Genomic DNA, 21,882 nt, shown 5'->3' with positions numbered 1-21,882 from the left:
GCAAATTTGCTGCCTTTTTTCTTCTTGGATGGCTTTCTGATGAGGTTTATTTCTCTTATACGGGTATCAGGGTATCTAGTCAGAACCAAGCCCATAGTTTCTTCACACTCTCCGGAGACCTGTTTTTGAGGATTCAAAGTGTTTTCGCATGCTCACTGAATGGGTAAGCAGAGGAATCGCTCTGTGGGATTTTGTTGATATGAACGATTCAAATCATTATTTCGTCATTTCTTGAGCAAGCAATGGTCTCAAGTGGAAAGTTGAGATATGCCTTGGTGCCTCTAATTCTTATTGCAGCCTTGTCATAAGCCAAAGCAGCTTCTTTAGCTGTTTCAAAAGTCCCTAACCAAATCCGAGCTCTTTTCCTTGTTGAATCTCGTATCTCTGCCGTGTATTTTCCCCACGGCCTCTTTCTCGCTCCCCTATAACGACTAGTCACCACCTTGTCTACTCTTGTAGCATTTGGTTTGGATTTCAAATTTGCATCACTGCCTTTTGTGTCAAGACCAGGTGACTGTCCTGTATTGCTAGGAGGATAAGTACTTATTTTGCTTCGGCCCCCATTGATATCCACCTCCCAAGGCTCGGAAGCCTTTGTAAGATCTCCATTGATCCATCTCTGGCATCAAGACTCGGCAATTCTTCCCATTCTTTGGGCAATTCGGATGTTTTTTTCGTGATCTTTTCTGGTTCATTTTGGGCAATGAAACTTTCTAAGATTTCTTCGGATGATGCTTCACGGTGTTGCTCGTCTACATCCATGCTGCCTCGCATGAACTGAAATCTCCTTTAACTTGCATGAACTGGAGGATTAAGGAGATTTTTGCCGGGGATTAGTGTAAATACCCCACGAATAAAAATCGTGTTCGGAAAAATCCTGTTGAGGGAATGTTTACTCATGTTGCTGCAAATTTAAGGGTTATTTGCTTGCTTGTGTACTTATGACAAACAGGGGAGAGAGGGAATGTTTGAAGTTTTTTTTTCTTTTTCTTTTTTTAAAAACCGGATTTGCGGGCCAGCTTGCGAGTACCTTGACTAATTCCAAAGCCTTAAAGGTAAGGACCGGACATGGTTCCCAATGGCCCTAAGGTTTGGAATGTTTACCCCCCGTGGTCATCCCGAGTTCAGTTGAACATAAAAAATGGCATGGTTTAAAATTTTTACTTCTTGTATCATATAATACGGTTTGGTTTTTCCCCAGTTTCATCCTCGAAAATTGGATTGTTCAACCAAGTCACATATAGTTGTTAGGGGATGCATACGGTCCAAATTGGTCCGCTTTTCCAGAAAACCAATAACCAAAAAAAAAAAATTCCAAAAATCCAAATGCCAAGATATAAAAAAAGAAAATCATCAAAATGCATATGGACAATTTACCCAGAAAGTGCAACCCAGAGGGGTCATCCATGCTTCAATCCCTTGATCATAAATCTAGTTCATGTATATATCCTCCTTTAATAAGAAGACTTTCAACGTACTAACAACAGGAAATTGAATTCTACACTCCGTTTTTTGATATTTACACTCCTTTTTTTTGTCTTCTAACAAAAAAATTACATACACTTTCAACACTAAAATCCAAAAAAAAAGTGTAGATGTCAAAAAAAGGAGTGTAGAATTCAATTTCCAAATGATAAGATACATGAAACCAAGGGCGGAGCTATGTTGGGCCAGGGGGGCCTGACCCTGACCCTCCGAGCATTTAAGTTTTAAAATTTTTATTTTGTATATACTTGATTTTGAATATTATTCGTAATTATTCGCATATAGCTATTTATAATCTCAATAATTTTGGTTTGATTTGATTAAAAAATTGGTTATTTTATATTCTCATTTTTCAATTTTTTTCACAAATAAAAAATAAGCACGTGACGCGCGGTTGAAATAGCCTAAAAAAAAACAATGATTGGTCTACTTTAACATCATTAGGTAGAATCATTTCAATGTAGAAATTAATGTAATGTATTAGAAAGCAAAAACCTTGTGATATAGTAATAAGTATACGTTCCGATAAAAAATATATGTTTATTAAGCCGGCCCTTTCGGAGTTCTAATCCTGACTCCGCCACTACATGAAACTGTCCAGGAAAGAGTGAATCTAGACCGATGAGGATTCTTTCCCGGACTATTGCATGTATTCTTTTTCATGTACTATACCAGGCCTCAACTAACAAACCATGACAACAATTTCTGAAAACAAAACATCCCCACGCGCAATAAACTCAAATACTCAAATAAGATAAAGTCCTAATTTTATTTTATTTTTGTACCGTACCAATGATTGAAACACAAATCAATCCATCATCGATCCTAAATATCGTGCAATTTATTAGCTCGAGCACAGATTGAAAGAAGTAATAACGAGGATTGTATTAACCTGAAAAATCCCGAAGGAGCTCTGATTCAAATCGCTTGATTAAAATCTTCTTCATAAATCCCGTCATACGTTTTCCTGAATCACTGAGGCCCCGTTCCTGAACTCAAAATAAGTACTTATTTTTTAAGAAGGTAATTTCAAGCTCAAAAATCATGTGCTTATGCAAATAATTTTTCTATCAATATGAATCTTGTTTGATAGATCTCATTGAGATTTTTTAAATTGTGCAAAAAAATTTAAAAAATATTTTTCATTTATATTATTTTTTAGTTTGAAAATGTGAAATAAACTGCTTATTTTTTAAGAAGGTTTCTGGAATAGGGCCTGATTCGTGTATGTGCATGGCATTCACGTTGGTTTTCACAAAGAGCTACGCCTTAAGAAATCTTTACGAGAGTAAATTGAAAAAAGTAGTAGTAAAATAGAAGAGGCAAATATATCTCGTTTCTTCTTATGCGACTCGCGTTCTTCTAAAGATACACTTTTACGAATTATATAGTTGTAGTTCTGCATTTAGGTACGTAAATCAAACATGAGACAATTAATCAAGCCTTTTGCATAATAATAATAATTATGCCCAATCATTTATTTTGGTCCAACCCTGCAATTCCAATTGATTGTTAATATAGAAACCATCAGGTCTAGCCTCCCAAAAGCAATCCGAATCACGAGAAGTACAATATCTTCTTACTATTCTTCGATCGTAAACAGCGAAACTTCTGTCTTTGGAACCCCAATAAAAATGACAGAAAAAAAGAGTGGATCCAAAAACGTTTGGTCGGAAAGACCAGCTGAATCCTAGACCTTCATAGAGGGTGTGCATGCCTAAATCATCATCTCCAGATTGACAACGAACTCGCAATGGAGACGGTAGGTTTGGAACGAGACTGATAACATGAACAGTAGTTTTCGCATAAACATGGTGAAATGTCAAGATGACTAAAAGAAGAAAAAACCGGCTCATTGTAAGCTAAAGAATGTCGAGAATGACTGATGCTTATGTTGCTTATGTTTGACTTCCTCACCTCATTATATATAGAGGCTCAAGGCTCAAGCAATAAACTTTTCTTGTTGGGTATGTCAAACAAAATCTAATATATTTAGGAAAGTAACTGATCGAAGTCAATCGATCTGTACTTGGAAAATAACTTAAAAAGATTAGGAAATTGATTGACGCTGGAGCGTCTGCGTACAGAAATGGAGCACCAAAATCAACATTCAAAAGGATTATTGTGATTGTCTTTAATTTTCTGGTCAAATATTTTGAAGCAAAAGTAATCGTAAAAGGAAAAATGATAATGCAAATACTATCTTGTCTGTCCATGTTTCGATTGTTGGTTGATCTCTGTCCATGTTTGCAGAATCCACCAAACACAAGAATTTATAGCAGGCAGGTAGGAGTCAACTGGATCAAAAGTTTTCCGATGCCCCTAGTTAATAATTGTTACATGACTACCACTGCACCAATCCCTATCGTCTCTATCTTGGCAGCCTTCGACAGTGGAGATTAGGAAAATCCATGCGGTTGGCTGGAAGAGTGTCGCTAAACCTATTGAACTGGGCGGGCATGGCATTAGATCTTCTTTTGAAGCTAACACCATTGCCATGGCTAAATTTAATCGGAGAGTTAATGTCGAGGATCGTGTTTGGTCTCGTGCCCTTCTCTCGAAATATAAATGCCGCTCCATTGCCATGGCTAACTTTTTGTGAATTATTGATTCTTCATGATGAGAGGAAATCTAAAAAGTATAAAATTAAGATCGAAACATAATTTTTCTGAATAAAGAAGAAATCATTAAGAAGCAATAATCCACAAAAAGTAGACGAAAGACTAGGGGTGGCAAATTGAATCCAGACCCATTAACAAACCCATACCCACCCACTAAAAAATAGACCCAACCTAACCCATTTATTAGTTGGGTTATAATGGGTCCAAATCCAGCTAACCCATTATTAATTGGGTCTTAATTAGGTCAACTTAAATGACCCAATAAATCATGTAAATGACCCACAAAAAAAATAGAGCTGAACGGGACTCATTTTCTCCGACGGCATCAGATTCTCTGTTTATGTACTCCATTGTCCATCAACCGACTGGAGTGATTCTCCAATGGGAAGGAGCTCTCTCTCTCTCTCTCTCTCTCTCTCTCTCTCTCTCTCTCTCCTTTGTACTGTTCATTCAATTCTTCTCAGGACAGTTGTTTCCCAAAAATACATAATATGGGTTTCACACTTGATTTAAATGGCGCTCATTTCAATTGAATCCTGTTTATTCAATTTTTCTATGTACGCCATTATTTACGGCGCTATATCTTGTTCGTCCAAAAGTGTTTTAATCGGTCCGGATTAAAAATCAATTGTAACCGGTAACAATTATTTTTGACTGGTCAAAATTGAAAACACATATCAGCTATTAAAGGATCCAAGATTCAAACTAAACAATATTACAAGAGATATTCCAATCCTGACATATCCGCTGGTTTAAAGGAGTTCTCTTAAACTTCCTCTAAGTACTCATGCAAACTCGCAAGTCAGAGATGATTTTCTGCACCACCCTCACTGGATCCTCCCTTTTGTGTTGAAAAACACGAAAGTTCCTCTCCCTCCATAGATGATATAAAGTAGCAGCTAAGGACAGTTTGTAACAGGTATTGGGCTGGCCTTCCCCCTCCTTATTTTGAGTAGATCATTCCAGCTCCTGAGGCAGACACCCTGGATCTCGACAAACATTGTTCCTAGCCAGCAGTTGCTTCCATACAAATACAGACTAGGGGCACAAGAAGAAAATGTGATTATGGCTCTCTCTGTTCCTGTCACAAAGAACACAAACAACATCAGTGGTAATCCCCCAAGAAAGTAATCTATCCTTTGTGGATAGTCTTCCCCAAGCAGCTATCCATTGAATGATAGCCCACCTGGGGACATGTCTTTTGAATCACACTGATTTCCACCAAAGAACTTCATAATGATGCTTTCTGAATCCTTGCCAAGCTGACTGGATAGAGAAAGTGCCTGTAGGATAAGGGTCCACATAACAGAGTCCTTCACCTCAGTATGAGGGTTCATAGAAATAGGAATGATATCCATTATTTCCTTAACCACTAAATTTCTCCTACCAGGCCACATACAAGAATTGTTGCTAATAATAGATGCAACTTTTAATTGAAAAGTCCTTACCAAATTTCCATTTAAGCAACCCTCAAACCTGTCCTTGAGAGGCCCCAAGGGATGCCAGTTGTCAAGCCACAGAAACGTGTCCTGACCATCTCCAATAACAGATCGAATCCATGATTGAACCAACTTCCTTAATCCAAAAATCTTTCGAATTGTCCAAGATGCAGAAGGAGGAACAACTATGGACCACATGCACTTACCTTTCAGAACATGAGTATGGACCCACCTAATCCATAGAGTGTCAGCCTTCTTAGCAATTGCGCGCCCACAGAAGTTTAGACATTGCAGCTCTATTCCAATCTTTAAGACCCCTAAAACCAAGGCCTCCCTCCTCTTTAGGCACACAGACGCTCCCATTTATCTGAGCCCCAGATGTCTGCAACTCTGGGCCTGCCCAAAAGAAAGATCTCAAGACTGCCTCCACACACTTCAGCACTTTTTGGGGAAGAATAAAAATGGAACTCCAATATATCTGAGTACTAAAAAGGACAGATTGTATTAACTGTGCCCTACCACCATAAGAAAGAAGCCGATTGGTCCATGAAAGAACTCTCCCCAAGATTTTATCAAAGAGCAACTTGCAGTCTATAGATTGTAATCTAGTAGTAATCAAAGGAACACCCAAATATCGCACAGGCAAAACCCCTTGTGAAATGGCTAGAATTTCATAGAGGCAACCCTTAACTTCAACAAATTTACAAGGAATAAAAAAAAATTCAATTTATGAATTTCGATTCGAAAGATAAGAATCTCCAATAAAATTAACTAGCACGATAACAATATCTGGGTAATCAAACTAAGTGATAAGCCAAAATATTGTGGGACATTAGCATGGGTATCAAAATTGAATGAGAACTGTACCTTCTTTGTTTTCGTCTATTACATCCCCACAATCTAGCAGTCCTTGTTAAAGAACAATGCCACAGCTGCAAATACCACACCAATATGACAAATATATATGGTCTCGTCTCGGAAATCACGACGAATGATTACATCACCACCATGATTTACATCCTCCCTAAACCAATATAAGTTCTACCGCACGTGTTAGGGTTCACAAATAGGGGTCTATGGGAGAAACAATTTAGTTTCCAAAAATTGAGATATTTATATATCGGGGCGGTTTGGGGACCCTAAAAACCCCCTCCCCCCAAAGTTACCAATCGAATTTTGATGATCCGAGCCGTTCAATAGAATCAGAATGTGATTTTCAAGGTATTCGCGAGAAATCAGCAAAAAAAATGACCTTCATCTGAACAGTTTTTTATTGAACTTTATTGAACGGTTCAATAAAAAAGTGCTCAAATCAAGCCCTTCCCAGTTAATTTTTTTGCTAATTTCTTGCAGCTACCCTTAAAATCACTTTTTGAATACATTGAGTGGCTCAGATCATCAAAATTTGATCGGGAACTATGAGATTAAGATTTGGGGGGGTTTTTTTAGGGGTCCCCGGAACCGCCCATGTGTGTGTGTATATATATATATATATATATATATATATATATATATATATATATATATATATATATATATATATAGGGAATTATGGAGCATAGGTAGAGGGAGAAGAAACCTGGTGGAGTCCAATCGTTGAGAGGATCTGGAGCACTTGCATTAACTGCAAAAGAGAAACCGACAGCTGAAATCGTCTAGTGCACACATTCACACGTGCATGGCCATTTTTGGGCATAGTTGTGTCCAAAATCTGTGTTCCTAGATTTTTGGAACAAATATTTGCTTGGTTAGGAATCAAAATTTTGAATTGTTCACTGGTAACTTATCATTCCTATCACCAACCATAACAATGATGGGTTACAACCACACCCAACTACACACTCAAATACACACCCACACTCACAATAAGGGTGGAGTCTGCACACACTATACACCCAGTGTGTGTGGGCCCCACCTTTATTGTGAGTATGAGTGTGTATTTGGGTGTGTAATTGGGTGTAGTGTTAGAAAAATTGCAAGAGAGAAGAAATACTTCACACTCAAACTCAATACAATTTCATTAATAAATACATGCATCTCTCATTCTCACACCTCTCTTCTTCTCACACGCACATAACAAGGGGGGAAGAACCTCTCAGGCGCCCCCCAACTCGCACTCTCTCTGCTCTCTTCTTTCTCTCTTAACCCACACTTTAATCTCAATTCACATACATAAACTTATACACAGTTACAATCCACCACAGCCACACATTTGCATCTAGCTCCCAACTCCTAACTTAATTCACCCAATCAAGTATCCACTGGTTTGGCTACTCTTCATAAATCCAATCTTCCACTTAGACTTAGCTCCTCACCCAGACAACACATTGGGCCACGTAACCAAGCTTGCGTCTTCAACAAACAATAGGTAACATGGACCATATTAATGAGTAACATGAACCACAAAAATATGCAGACGAATGTACACACTTAATTTAGCATTAATTCAACTGATTTTATAATAACAGCCATAGTTGGTTTCCTTTTCGCTTGGCAATATTATATCAATCAGACAATGACTTAATAATAGTCCAGGTTAATATACAATAAGATTGTAAATATACAGCTCAAAGATTGTTCATATTGAAGACTATTTATTCGATCGTAATTGGGATATGAGAAATTGTTCTTTTCCAAATTTAATATTTTATTACACTTACTATGGCCCATAACTTTTGTCTTTGCCCTCGATCATAACCCTTCGTTTTATTTTCCAAGAGGAGGTTCAGGTTCATCAGGAGGCAGCAACACATCCATAGTAGTAGAAAAGAAGGTGGTGGTCGGTTTCAAAGAGGAGGTAGAGACATTAATGGGAAAGCTTCATGACATTGGAGAGGTTGGACGACTGGAGATTATATCAATCGTTGGCGCTAGTGGAGGCAGCAAAACCACCTTGGCCAGAGAAGTGTACGATCATCCTTTGATGTCGCAAAAGTTTGAAATTCGTGCATGGGTCAATGTTTCTCAAGATTATGATAAGACTATGAAGAGGCATTTGTTGATTCGTATTCTGGAATCAGCTTTCCTAGGAAAATATGAAGATTACGAGGAGATTAGTGAGGATAAGTTGGGAGAAAAGGTATACAAATGCTTGCAAGATAGAAAATATCTCATTGTCATGGATGACATATGGGGCATTGAAGCCTGGAATGATATCCAAAGATCTTCCCTAGGGACAGCAAGGGGAGTAAAGTCGTGTTCACTAGTCGACTACCTGTTCAATCTGATAGCATCTGTTGTGTCTCTCATCGTATGGGTCCCTTACCAAAAAGTTGCAGTTGGGAGTTGCTAGAAAAGAAGGTATTTGTTTTTTTAAAATAATTGATGTACGTGATATAACTAAAAATAGCCATATGTTTCTTATTTATAATTTATTTTCAAGAATTTCTATTTTAAAACATTTCTTGTTTTTGTCATATGAACTGTTAAACTCCTATTACTTAGATTGAATTGTATATAATTATAATTATAGACATCTAATATTGCCCAAATATCGAGTAGGTATTCGGGAAGAAACGCTGTGCACCGGAGTTGGTGGAGATCGGTAAGCAAATCGTAGAAAAATGTAAGGATTACCACTCGCAATTGTCACAATAGCTGGCATTCTAGCAATGGAAGACAAGACACTCAGACGTGTGGGAGAAAGTTGCCAAACATTTAAGTTCAACCATTGCCAAAAACCAAGAGGGCTGCATGGAGATACTAGAACTTAGTTACAATCACATACCCCTTCATTTAAAAGCGTGTTTTCTTTATATTGGAGCGCACCCCAAAGGTTATGAAATCCCTGTATGCGAGCTGATATGGTTATGGATTGCGGAGGGATTTATTCAGCAAAGTGATGGGGGGAAAAGCTTAGAGGCCATAGCAGAAGATTACTTAATTGGTCTTATTGATAGAAGTCTCGTAATGGTAGCTAGGAAAAGTGAATCCCATGGAGGAATTAAAGCATGCAGCATCCATGATCTTCTGCGTGAATTATGCTTGAAAAAAGCAGAGGAAGATAATTTCTTTGTGAAAATTTACGAGGGAGATTATTTTTCACCTTCTACTACAAATAACCGTCGTCACCTCTTCTTTGGCCATTAGTTCTTTGATAAGGATCGCCTCTTGTTTGACCATCAGTTCTTTGATATTTTTCCCCCAAGGCATCATGCTCGAAACCTTCGATCTTTTCTGTACCTCTCCTTGCCAAACTCCTCACTTGTACAGAATCCGTCATTCTTTGTTGAATACTTCGAACTTCTCAGGTGTTGCATTTAATCTCCGCTACAAGCCGAGTAGAATTAGGAATAGGAGATCTAGTTCATTTGAGATACTTAGCACTTACGTTACCGGAAGGAAAACTTTGTAACCTTGTTCCGAATTATTTTCACTACCTCTCGAACCTAGAAACCTTTAACCTCCAAGGTTTTAACGGGGACAAGATTTCATTGCCTCGCGATATAGTTAAGATGGTTAAGTTGAGGCATCTATATACTAAAAGGGCGTTATTCAAATATCATCATGTTTCTTATGATGAAGACAAGGAGAATATGTTGGATAGCTTACAGACCTTGCACCAAATGTGTATTTGTGAGCATTGCCTACGTTTCTTGGAAAGGACTCCCAATCTTAGGAAGCTAGGACTTAGAGGAGATCTGGGTTTGCAAGGGGGTGATCTTTTGATGCTCCCCGACCTAGAGTTCTTAAAATGTCTTGAGATACTCAATGTTGATCCATGGTTCAACAACAAGCGCGTGACACGCACTGGGCTGAAGCTTCCTCCGACTCTTACGCGGCTAACTTTGAGATTTACGCTCTTGAAGTGGGAGGAGCTGTCAATAATCCTCCAAATCCTGCCGAGCCTTAAGGTTCTCAAATTACTTGTAAACGCCTGTAGTGGACCAGTTTGGAACACATGTGAACTTGAGGAGGGGTTCTCTCAACTCAAGTACTTGAGGCTTGAAAATTTGGATATCGAGGAGTGGAGTGCTTCCGCCGATCAATTTCCGGCACTTGAGGTCTTAGTGATTCAACTTTGCGAAAAACTGAAGGGGATCCCGATTGATTTTGCTTATCTGAACGAACTTAGCAAAATTAAGGTAGAGTGGTCCAGTCTCTCTGCAGAGGAATCGGCCAGGGAGATTCAGGAAGAGCAAAAAAATACAAAGGGAGATGATAATTGCCTAAATCTCGTTTTCAGATATAATCAGCCAAAACGGGGGTGCTCGAGAGCAGTGGGGTGTGATTGAGGTAATTAATCACAGTAATTTTTTAGGCTAAATATCAATGGGGTCGGGAACGATCAATCGGGGCAGAAAGTGGGCTTTTGGGACGTGGAGGGGATTTTCAATTGGGGTTGTGAAAATGGAGCCACGTATGGAATAGTATCCATCTATCTATCTCTGTCTCTATCTCTATCTCTATCTCTATCCCTATCTCTATTTCTATCAATCAATATCAATATCAATCATCAATATCAATATCCTATACAAATGTATTTTGAGTTCTACAAGGCACCAAACCCCTATTTCTAATTTCCTACAATTTTGTGCTTTTCAATAAAAATATTGAGAGAGAGGGAGAGAAATGTGGGGGTGGTGGGGGAAGAGAGAGAGAGAGAGAGTAAGGTGCCATTCTGCCTTTTTTTTTAACCTTCTTTTAAAAAAGAAGAAGATAATTTCAAGTTCAAATATAATGAAAATAAAAAATAAATTTTTAATTTTTTTTCCACTATTTAATAGATCTCATTGATTTATATTAGTAGAAAAATTATTTGCTTAAACACGTAATTTTTGAACTTGAAATTATCTTTATTTTTTAAAAGTTCTTTTTAATAGAAACTGGAACGGAGCCTAATAGGGGTAGGGATTTTACTCATCTATATATGTTGTAACCCACCATTCCTTCCTATACTCTCTCATGTATTTGCAAAATGACCAACAAAACTAATAAAGTTTTCTGGGTCGATGGAAATAAAGAGAAAAAGATACGTAGGCAGAAACTCTACCCTTCCGAGCCATATACGTGCTCCTTCGCCGGAAAAATGCACAAAAGTGAAGTGTTTGGCTTCCTCAACTTGCTCCGGTTATGGGGAAACAAATAAACATTGCAATTTTTAGTTTTATTTTGTTTCCTTTGCTTACCTTATATTTTTCACGTTGTGAATTGCTTTAATTGACACTTTAAATTTAATATTCATACAAATAGACATAAGCCTTTCCATGCATAGAATACAAACAAGGCTAAATATTGATATTTTTTTTCCGAACTATATTTCTCACATTAATGTGTCTTTTGGGCCCGGGCCTTTGAACGGGTGCAAAAACATGAATTTTTTTCCTATCAACTAGCGTTGTGACCATCCAATGTGATTATTTTTTTCCGTGCATCGAACGGGCACAACACTAGTAGTATAGTGAAGAAGTGGTTTTCTTTTCCCTTTTATTGGGTTTTGTCTCCCTGACTATACGGTTCCAACTTTTGGTTGGATCCACTCCTCTTTTCCTAATAAAATGTTACTTTTGCCGATAAAAAAGAAAGAAAGAAAGTTGTAGATTTGGGTTCTGTGAAGTCCCGTTTTTATTTGTTTTTTTGAAGTTGGGTCTATCAAGTCTAGTAGGACAGGAATGCAAGTATCTACGTTTATTTGTTAAACCATCATCTAGCCTATGCTATGCTCTAATCACTATCAATGGTGGGTGTATTCAGTGGTCAATGAGGTATTTGCGTAGATATTTTTTCGATGATCTCAAAACACACTCTTTTCCCCCCAAAATACACAATGTCATTTTCATGCCACAATGTGTCATTTTTCATGTCGCGACATTCGAAGAATACGAACTTTGATTGGAAGTATCATTATCGATCTTAGTTATACGAGCTTCAATTCTTTCATGGGATTTCGATTTGCGGTAGAAGCACCTGATTTCATTTCCCTATTGAATTTAGATAAAGTTCATATTTTCTGACAAATTCGTACGAGGATGACTTCTATAAGTTGAAAACCTTTTTTTATAATGATTTCTATTGTTTCTAATTAAGAATGGCTATTTTGTGATTTTTGTAGTGCTATGATAATCCCTCAAATGGACTCAATTCTTTTCCAAACCAGATGGGTTACGCTATCTCAACAACATAGAAACCAACCGTTATAAGTCCAACAGAGAGAGAATAGGCAGCCGCAGTTGCAAGCTTTCTGCAATAAACGTTTGTAACTTATCAGTATGACTGTTTAATTATTTGTCTGTACTTTAGAAAGGCGTTTTTCTTAATTTGTACTATGTATTTGGTTGAAGGCTTGATTATTGAGCAAGTCCAGTTTATAGTTGACAAGACTGTAGTAAAATAATTGGTGATGATTTTTTTTGGTGGTTTTATCTTCATCCTCTCGAGATTTTTCTCTATCATCTTCAATTGTTCTATGAAACATGTATCACTTACTTTTTTTAGATCGTCCAAGCATGTATCACTGGATCCAAGCATGTATCACTGGATCCTCTAAAAAAATGCTTGGTCCAACTTTCCCTTGCCTGCATCATCTTCTATTTCCAAATCATGTGAATTTTGTGTACTTTGTGTATAGTAGCTTACTGGAGCATATAAATAGATGACTTGACTTGATTCATACATATTCCACCCTGTGAAGGTTGCTGCTCACTATGTTATACCTACTGGACGGGATAAAACCAAACCAACCAAAAACACGCACACACAGACAAACGAAATTTACATGGTTCCCCAAAGAAACGTGTACCTCAATGGAGAGCTTTACTATGTACTTACACACTCCATCCGAGTGATTTACAAACTCACACACTCACACCAGGTTCTCTAATCTCTGAGACCAATTACAAAACCAGAGGTCTCCTTTTATAGACTAAGAGGAGCACCATATTTCTTCCCACGCCAGACACTCCATTGCGGATCCAAAAAAAGATAATCCATTTAATTGAAAACAGTGAATTGGTTGGCTGTCCACACCAATTAAGTCTCCTTTGGTGTACGTGCTGCTCGGATAGGTGTGAGAGGAGTGAAGCCACTCCATGGCCCCAAAAGTCAACACATGCACTACATTAACCTAGAGAGCTTGGAAGGCTTTAGGCTTGTACCTAATTCGAAGGCAGTAATGTAGAGTGGGAAGATAATGATTTATACATGGGGCTGATTCGGCTCACACAATATTTGACACAAAATTATGTTTATACGTGGGGCTGATTTATGTAATTATAGAAAAATTATTTCTAAAGTAGAGAAGAGGTCATTTGACACAGAGAAATCTGGCGTGCGGCATATTTGTAGTTCTTATGAACTATATACAATACGAAAAACCCAGATGAATGTATGAATAGAAAGTACCTTAGGGGCATCAAATAATGTATCATGTATGCAAATTTTGATTTCAGAACAACAAATTTTTTGCATGTTTTCTCACACTATAATTGATAATTGATCTTTACGTCTTTTTTCAAAAAGTTTACGTATTGAAAGAATTAAACGACAAAGGAGGAAAACCATGGAATGCTGGTAGTACTCATTATTTTGATAACCACACTTCAATATTTGTCTTTTTAGTGATCATATCATGTCCAATTTGCAATAGTCGACACTTGCTGCCATCAAGTTTGGAGAGAGTATAAACCATCTTTCTTTCGCAAGAGATAAGATTCTCCACGGAACTTCCGTTCAAGCCATGTTGTACGGCCATCCATTAGCAACTTGACACCTCACCTAATAGGGACACGGAGGGAGTCTAAACCAAGAGATAGTACGTGTTGCACAACTTCTTCACGAAACTTCCGCTCAAGCCATGTTGCACAACCATCCATTAGCAACTTGACGCCTCACCTAATAGGGACAAAGACGGAGGGACCATAAACCATGGTAATAGATTTTCACACTCCTCTTTTACATAACCATACTCCATTTTTGTCTTCCTCGTGAAACTTCCGTTCAAGCCATGCTGTACGGCCATCCATTAGCAACTTGACACCTCACCTAATAGGTCCAAACATGTGAGAAAAAGACCAAACTTGCTTTCATCAAGATCAAATGACCACCCACCAAAACCAGGACATTCCCCCGGATAAAGCATTTTTGGGGCTTGTATTCTTCCAATTAGTTACCCCGACAAAAATATTCGTATCCGTTTCTAAATCATCTACCTTTGAGAAACCATCAAGATTCGCACATGTGACAGGCCAAGCTCTCTTTTTTCGATCGATAGAAGAGATTATTTACATCATATATGAAGTTCAAAGTAAAAACTGGGGGGAATGTCCTTGTTTTGGTAGGTGGTCATTACAGTTGGCCACCGTTATCGCAGAGTGGAAGTGTGGTGGTAGAGGTGGTGTAGGTGGTCAAGTGATCATGGTGGTGGAAGGATTGTGTTATGGCAACATTGTTGGTGGCGGAGGGGTGGTAGTGCTCCCATGATCTTTTTAGTGGTCTGTTTACTACCAATTTTTCATAAAATAAAACTTCATTATTTTTATGGCTGGATTCTACTATCTTTTAGTACTTTTAAAACCCTCTTTATCGATATATTATAGGACTTTATCCATTTTAAAATGAAGGTGATGCCAGCGTTAATTACAGGAACGATTTACTTTTCGACTCACTAAGGGTAAAACAGTCATATTATTTGGAATACCAACAATATTGGATCCAAACTACTTGGGTTAAAAATTAGACTTAACAAGCTTTCTATCGGTTCAAACTTTGCGAAAATTGAAGTTCGGAAGTGTTCGGGAGAAGCCCACAAAATTTGACAAATTTTTGATCTTCAATGAGCCTGAGGCGCATCTTATTGCGCTCCAGGCGCATGAAATGGCGCCTAGGCGCGGCGCCCTCAAACTCCATAATTTGTCAAACTTTCCAGTCTCTTTCCGGACACTCTCGAACTCCGATTTTCGCTAGGTTTGAACCCTTTGAAAGCTTGTTAAGTCTATTTTCTAACCCAAGTAGTTTTGATCTAAAGTTATTTGTACCTAAAAAGATGTGACTATTTTACCTTCAGTGAGCAAAAAAATAAATCATTTTGTAAAACATTTGTATCTCCTTTATTTTAAACCAGACCGAAAACAATTTTATATCGATAAAGAGGGTATTCGACGTATTATAAGATGGTTGTATCAAACCATAAAAATAATGGATTTTAGTTTATAAAAAGTTGATCGAAAGTAGACTAATTAAAAGATTGTTGGAGCCACTGAAGCTAAAACACATTTTCACGCCTCTCAACTCATTCTAAGTTGCATTCTATACTTACATTCCAACTCTAAGGTACTCTTTTATTTCTTAAGAGTTCTAGAGAATTCATAAGGCTTTCCACAATTCATCGAAGCACATAAAAACTGCTTCATCATTGGGATAATCCTAAGAAGTACGCTTGACAGGGCTTATATATTTAAAACCCCAAATTTGGTGTCCATACCACCACTGTTTTGCGGGCGTGACTCTTGGGAAAATGTTTTTGGAGTTCTATAAATAATAGAGGACCATCCACATTGGTTTTAATGCATTTTAAGTTCTCTCTATCTCCTTTATTTTATATAGGCAATTCAATTCATACTCTGCATCCATGTTTTCCACCAATAGTGTAACGTAGAGACAAACTGTAAGATTTTTGAGTTGTATCCATTAGAACTTATACGAAAAGAAGCAAATATGGCTGTAGGACAGATGTCGTGCCTCTCATCCATCTCGCTGACTATTTCTCCCTATTCGTCTAAGTAGTATCTTTGATTATTTGAGTTCATGATTTTAGTGTTTCTTGCCATTTCTGATTGTTAGCGTTTTATGATTATGATGGAATAAATCCCCAACATTCTAAAGCCATTCGATTCCTTTATTAAGAAGAGTCTCTGATACATATAACAAAAATGGAGAAATGGTTCTAAACGTATTCTGTGGCATTGATGAAGTTCCAATAGTATTACTTTGTTATGTATCTTGATATTTTGCGACATTAGGTTTAACGAATAGCAAAAAAAAAAAAAAAATCCTCATTGAATTGAAATTCTCGAAAAGGAGGACATGAATCAAAAATAACTAAGCCTAGACTAACATTAAAGATTGCTTTTGAGAGAGAGCGTAAACATTAGTTTCCCTTCTTTTTTTTTATCGGCCAATCTTGCCTTCAAGGCTAAAAAAAAGAGCTATCAAAGCTTAAAAAAGACAGTTGAACGAGGAGGATTAGCCTAGCCCTCCAGTCAAGAGGAAGCTTGCTCGTCTTTGCCAAGGAGGCCACCTCATGCGCCACCTGATTCACTGATCTTCTAACCAAGCCGAAAGAAATCCCCTGCTCTTGAGCCAAATCTCCGATATCCATAATTATAGCTGCTACTTTCCATGGTGGAACTGATTCAGAAATGCTAAGCATAATCGCCTGCTTGTTATCCGATTCTATCGTCGCTTGGTTGATCCACATTGCTTTAACAAGTAAACAAGCTTGCTTGATTGCCAAAGCCTCCCCCTTGAAAAACTTGAGGCAAACTTCACCTGCTTGGTTAATCCATCCACCAGCTTCCCCTCGTGGTTCCTCACCGCTACCGCCACCATCCCCGCAAATTCATATTTCCCCATAGCAACATCGCGGTTGATTTTGCGAGAATCATAAAGTCTGGATCCTTCCAGAGAGAGTTTTCAGGCCCTTCGCTAAGGTTAGCCTTAGGGACAGAAGGAATCACTGAGAAATTAAGAAACTCCATATGGGCTACCCATGCTCTACCCATGGTGTCCAAAGGGTTTATAGTAACCCCCTAAAAATAATATCATTCCGGAGAGTTTCAGATATGCCAAGCAATCGCCAATCGAAGAAACCTGACCAATCAACTCTTTATTATCAAGATGGAGAATGGAATTGGCCAAGACCAAGATCCACCTTGATTCAACAGATTTAGAATTCAATTCCAAGTTCAATTCGACCTCGAAGGGCAAGGGAAGATGAAGTTATATGAGTTATTTCCCCTACTGGCCAATACAATACTAAGCAAGCTCACTTGGGAGGCTTAGGCACAGAGGAGGGACAGTTCAGCGGGCTTCAATAGTGTGGTTTCCTAGAAGTGTTTCAAAGTGGTCGTTCATTTTATGGTTAGCTTGCTTGAAGAGGTTAGCTACAAAGGAGAGACTTTGTAGATGGGGGATGACGATTGATCCTGGTTGTGTATTGTGCTCTCAAAGTGATGAAACGTTGCAACACCTGTTCTTTGAATGTAGCTATTCCAGCAGCATTTGGAATTAAGTGTGAAATTAAGTGGGCTATTGATCATTGTAAGGGGACGAGCTTCAGTTCTTTTTTGTTCAAGCTAGTCTTGGCAGCTGGGTTCTACTATCTATGGATGGAAAGGAACTCTCGAGTTTTGCTTGTAGAAGCAGAAGGGCTGATGCAGTGCATGCTTGTATTGAGGATAATGTCAGACTTCGTGTGTGTACTTTGGAGCATTTCCCCCACTCCCTTGAGAACCAAAGATTATGCAGTCTCTGAAATATTTCAAGCAAAGTTCTTGATACTTAATTTTGTAGTTTTTTTGGCAGATTGTAGTGAGGAGTTTCCTTTGTAAATATTTTGTACAGTGGGTGGATCCCCCCTTGTTTTTGTGTTGGTTGGTATAAAATGTGCAACTTCCCAAAAAAAAAAAAAAAAACTTCTTCACTATCCTTTAGATTTCCCCAAGTCAATCACTTGGGATGTCCATTTAAGAGCAGGAGGCCCCCTTCCACGATCGAGATTCAATGGGAACCAAACCACACCGCTCTTGCCCACAAACAATCAAAAAGCAAACGTTCAATCGATTCTGGAGCTCCATTACAAACTAGGCACAAAGCCGACCGCCCATGACCTCTTCTAAACTGATTTTCTTTTGTTGCCAAGATTTTTTTACACACCTTCAATCATAACTTCTCAAGTAGTGACATGCAATAAAAAAGCAAATGAAATAATGGATGGTGAATATTTCCTAAATCATATAGCACATGAATCGCATGCATGTAGTCCATCAATTTCCACATTTGGGTTGTGGATTCCACTATCTCATGCTAAAAAATGAATGGGAATCGAGTGAAGAATAAATGAACAACAATAAAGGCAACAATGAGTTGTTCAAATTCTTTTTCTGGTTATGCATTACAGCTTTTAATTTATGTATATCATTTTTGCTAACCTCAACTCACTAGGTAGTGGATAATCTAGACTTAATAACAAAAAAATAGATGTATTATGAGTGTCTTGTGGGGTTGTTTCTTGGGATGAAAAGAACAAGAAGTTAGAAACGTTTCTTTACTATTGAGATATTTTAGGATGTTTTGAGATCATTACAGTTGGCCACCACTATCGCAGAGTGGAAGTGTGGTGATAGAGGTGCTGACGTGATGGTAGTGTAGGTGATCAAGTGATCATGGTGGTGGAAGGATTGTGTTACGGCAGCATTGTTGGTGGCGGAGGGGTGGTAGTGCTCCCATGACATTTTCAGTGGTCTATATTCTACCAATTTTTCATGAACTAAAACTTCATTATTTTTATGGTTGGATTCTATTATCTTTTAGTACTTTAAAAACACTCTTTATCGATATATAACGAGTCTTTATCCATTTTAAAATGATGGTGATGCCAACGTTAATTAAAGGAACGATTTACTTTTCGACTCACTAAGGGTAAAATAGTCATATCATTTGGAATACGAACAATATTGGATCCGAACTACTTGGGTTAAAAAGTAGACTCAACAAACTTTCTATTGGTTCAAACTTTGTGAAAATCGGAGTTCGAAAGTGTTCGGGAGAAGCCCGCAAAATTTGACAAATTTTTGATCTTCAATGCGCCTGAGACGCATCTTATTGCGCCCAGGGCGCACAAAATGGAGCCTAGGCGCGGCGCCCTCATACTCCATAATTTGTCAAACTTTCCAGTCTTGTTCCGGACACTCTCGAACTCCGATTTTTGTAAGGTTTGAACCATTAGAAAGCTTGTTAATTCTATTTCTAACCCAAGTAGTATTGATCCAAAGTTATTTGTACCTAAAAACAAGTTATTTTTTATCATCAAAGCTTGTTTAGCATTTCTGAATCAGTTAACCAAGTAGGTGCGCCTGAGGCGCATAATACAACAATGTCACCTCTACTCTGTCTTAGCCCTCATCCACCATGCCTCTTCTCCTCCGTCTCACTCACTCATCATCAACCATGACTTGTCTCCTCATCCTCCCCTTCCTCCTTCACCACCACAACCTTGCCACCCAAACCAAGATACAGTCCATTTTGTAGAATTCTATGAGAATCCTCTTGTGGTTAAGCATCTTCGAATATCCATTTTTATTGAACTGCAAGTAGTTTCACCAGGCACCATTAGTGCACCTATGTTTTCAATGAAAGGCCCTTCAATGGTCCAATCCCTGTATCCTACCGCATTTCTCCTGAAACATCAACAAAAGTTTGTAACTAACCAAGATTGTCGGTGTTGTGGCTTGTATAAATCCGCTCTGCCATTTTAGTGCAAATTTTTATGTAGGAGGACTTGCGGCTTGCTCTAGGATTAGCCAAATCTGTTTCCCAACCTGCACAGACTGCAGCCCCAACAAACAAACTGTACAAGGTGGGTAAATCTTGCGGCCTTAGTGACAAGGACTTCTCAGCTGTCACCGAAGCACTAAAAGTAACTTTGAAAAACCAATCAAAGGATTAGAAGTTGTTCTCCTTGCAGCTCTTGGTTGATTGTGTTTTTTTTTTTTCCCTGCTTTGGGTTGGGCATGTACTTTGCAAGTTTCTCTTCTTGTCTCCCATGTTTGTAGTAAGGACAAGTACAAGGTACGAGCAGTCCTTTTTCTGATTGTAAAACAGCACTTTGCTATTGTGCAGTTGTGCCTATGTGAAAAGTTTGAACTAATTATAACTTGTACAGTCACAGCAAAATCTTCCTCAACCCCTTCCCAGCAATGCCTTGTACTTGGGTTTTCCGTCCATAATAGTTTGACATTGAACCCTTACTATGTAGCAAGTGATTTAATGGTTTTATAGGTTCGATAGGTTGAATCCAGGATAAATAAATCATCTCCCAAAGAAGTAGCTGCATCATGTGATGTCGCTTTTTTTTTTGGTTCAACGGCGGAAATTTCATTAACTGGCTAAACAACAGCAAAGTCATAGAGACAAACATGCAAACTACAAACCACGCCGTTAGGTGTCCAACTCCAAGGCAATCTGCAAGCTCAAACTCCCTCGCAGCGAAGGGAACTTGCTCTAAAACAACTAAGATTTCATTTTGCTCAGCTCCCAAGCGAGCAAGACAGTCCGCAGTTTGATTCGCTTGGCGATATGTAAGCCCAATCCTTGTATTAGTTTTAGCTGCCAGCATCTTTGCATCTTCCACTAGAGGGCGTTGGGGATGATCCATAGGGGCACCATCGTCCTTCGTTGATGAGTTTCACTGAAACACTAGAGTCTAATTCAATTTTAAGTTTTAACATTGGGTAATCCATTCTCAAGGATGATCTTCAAGCCTCCGCAAAAGTGCAAATTGCCCAAATTTCAGCTTCAAGGCTTGAGTTACAGTCCAGCGTCCCATAGAATCCTAGGATCCATGTTGCCGTATGATCTCTGAAAGCTCCTCGAAATCCATCTCTATTGTTGAGGTCATACCAACATCCATCAGTATTTAGTTTTATCTCACCTGCAAACGGTAAAATCCAAACAGTCAAAGGATTGCAAAGTGTATCAATCTAAAGAAGGGCTTTGAAAGCCTCGTCTTAGTTGGTTTAAAGATCTTAACAACTTGATTTCACATTGGCTACATTTTATTGTTTTTCTCTTTTGTTCAGAAGCCATGTGTAGTGTAATTGCTTTTACTGATGTTTTATGTGATTAGGATATTCGAACACCTTCATCACACACAACATTAGTAATCCGCCTTTGTCTTTCCAAGCATCATACCATCCGCAATTTTTTCAGGTGTTTAATGTCCGTGATTTCGTTGGTGTTATGAGAATGTTTATCGTAGTGTATTTTCTCATAATTTTTATTTTTCCAGGAACATGAATCGGCCAGACATATTCCAATGGATCCAGATGAGGATAATGCCCCATGGATAATGAGTCACTCTTCCACGATGATGGCTTTTTTGGTTTTTTCAAGTAAAGCACAATCAACCCCCCAAAGTTGAGTAATTTGAGGGATCATAAGTTATCAGGGAAGTACCATTGGAGTAGTTATAAGTAATAGACCATTTATTAATGTCCAGTCATGCCATTTTTAATTCTAGCGTGGACTGTTTGAACTATGGATAGGAGTTAGCCCATCAATTTATTTTTTGAGCGAGTAAGGATTTGATTCAACTAATTAATTTTGTCTTTGGATATAGGCCC

At 38.3% G+C, this 21,882-nt stretch overlaps 2 protein-coding genes and 1 pseudogene across 2 annotated transcripts; 2 read left to right on the top strand and 1 right to left on the bottom strand.

Annotated features, from left to right (window-relative positions):
• Window positions 1-208: 208 nt before the first annotated feature.
• LOC131309655 (ethylene-responsive transcription factor ERF091-like) lies at window positions 209-762 on the bottom strand (annotated as a pseudogene).
• Window positions 763-8,354: 7,592 nt separating this feature from the next.
• On the top strand, window positions 8,355-9,634 carry LOC131309654 (disease resistance protein RPP13-like). The gene is made up of 2 exons (XM_058336258.1): window positions 8,355-8,795; window positions 9,155-9,634. The coding sequence occupies exons 1-2, from the start codon at window positions 8,355-8,357 to the stop codon at window positions 9,632-9,634; spliced, it is 921 nt and encodes a 306-aa protein (XP_058192241.1).
• Window positions 9,635-9,778: 144 nt separating this feature from the next.
• On the top strand, window positions 9,779-12,907 carry LOC131311244 (putative late blight resistance protein homolog R1B-13). Its single transcript, XM_058338606.1, has 2 exons — window positions 9,779-10,780; window positions 12,597-12,907. The coding sequence occupies exon 1, from the start codon at window positions 10,000-10,002 to the stop codon at window positions 10,777-10,779; it is 780 nt and encodes a 259-aa protein (XP_058194589.1). The 5' UTR covers window positions 9,779-9,999; the 3' UTR covers window position 10,780; window positions 12,597-12,907.
• Window positions 12,908-21,882: the final 8,975 nt, after the last annotated feature.

Source organism: Rhododendron vialii, chromosome 12a (genome assembly GCF_030253575.1).
Source record: "Rhododendron vialii isolate Sample 1 chromosome 12a, ASM3025357v1".
NCBI lineage: Eukaryota > Viridiplantae > Streptophyta > Magnoliopsida > Ericales > Ericaceae > Rhododendron > Rhododendron vialii.
The sequence above is the reverse complement of the archived record's forward strand: the minus strand, read 5'-3'. Positions and strand labels throughout refer to the sequence as shown.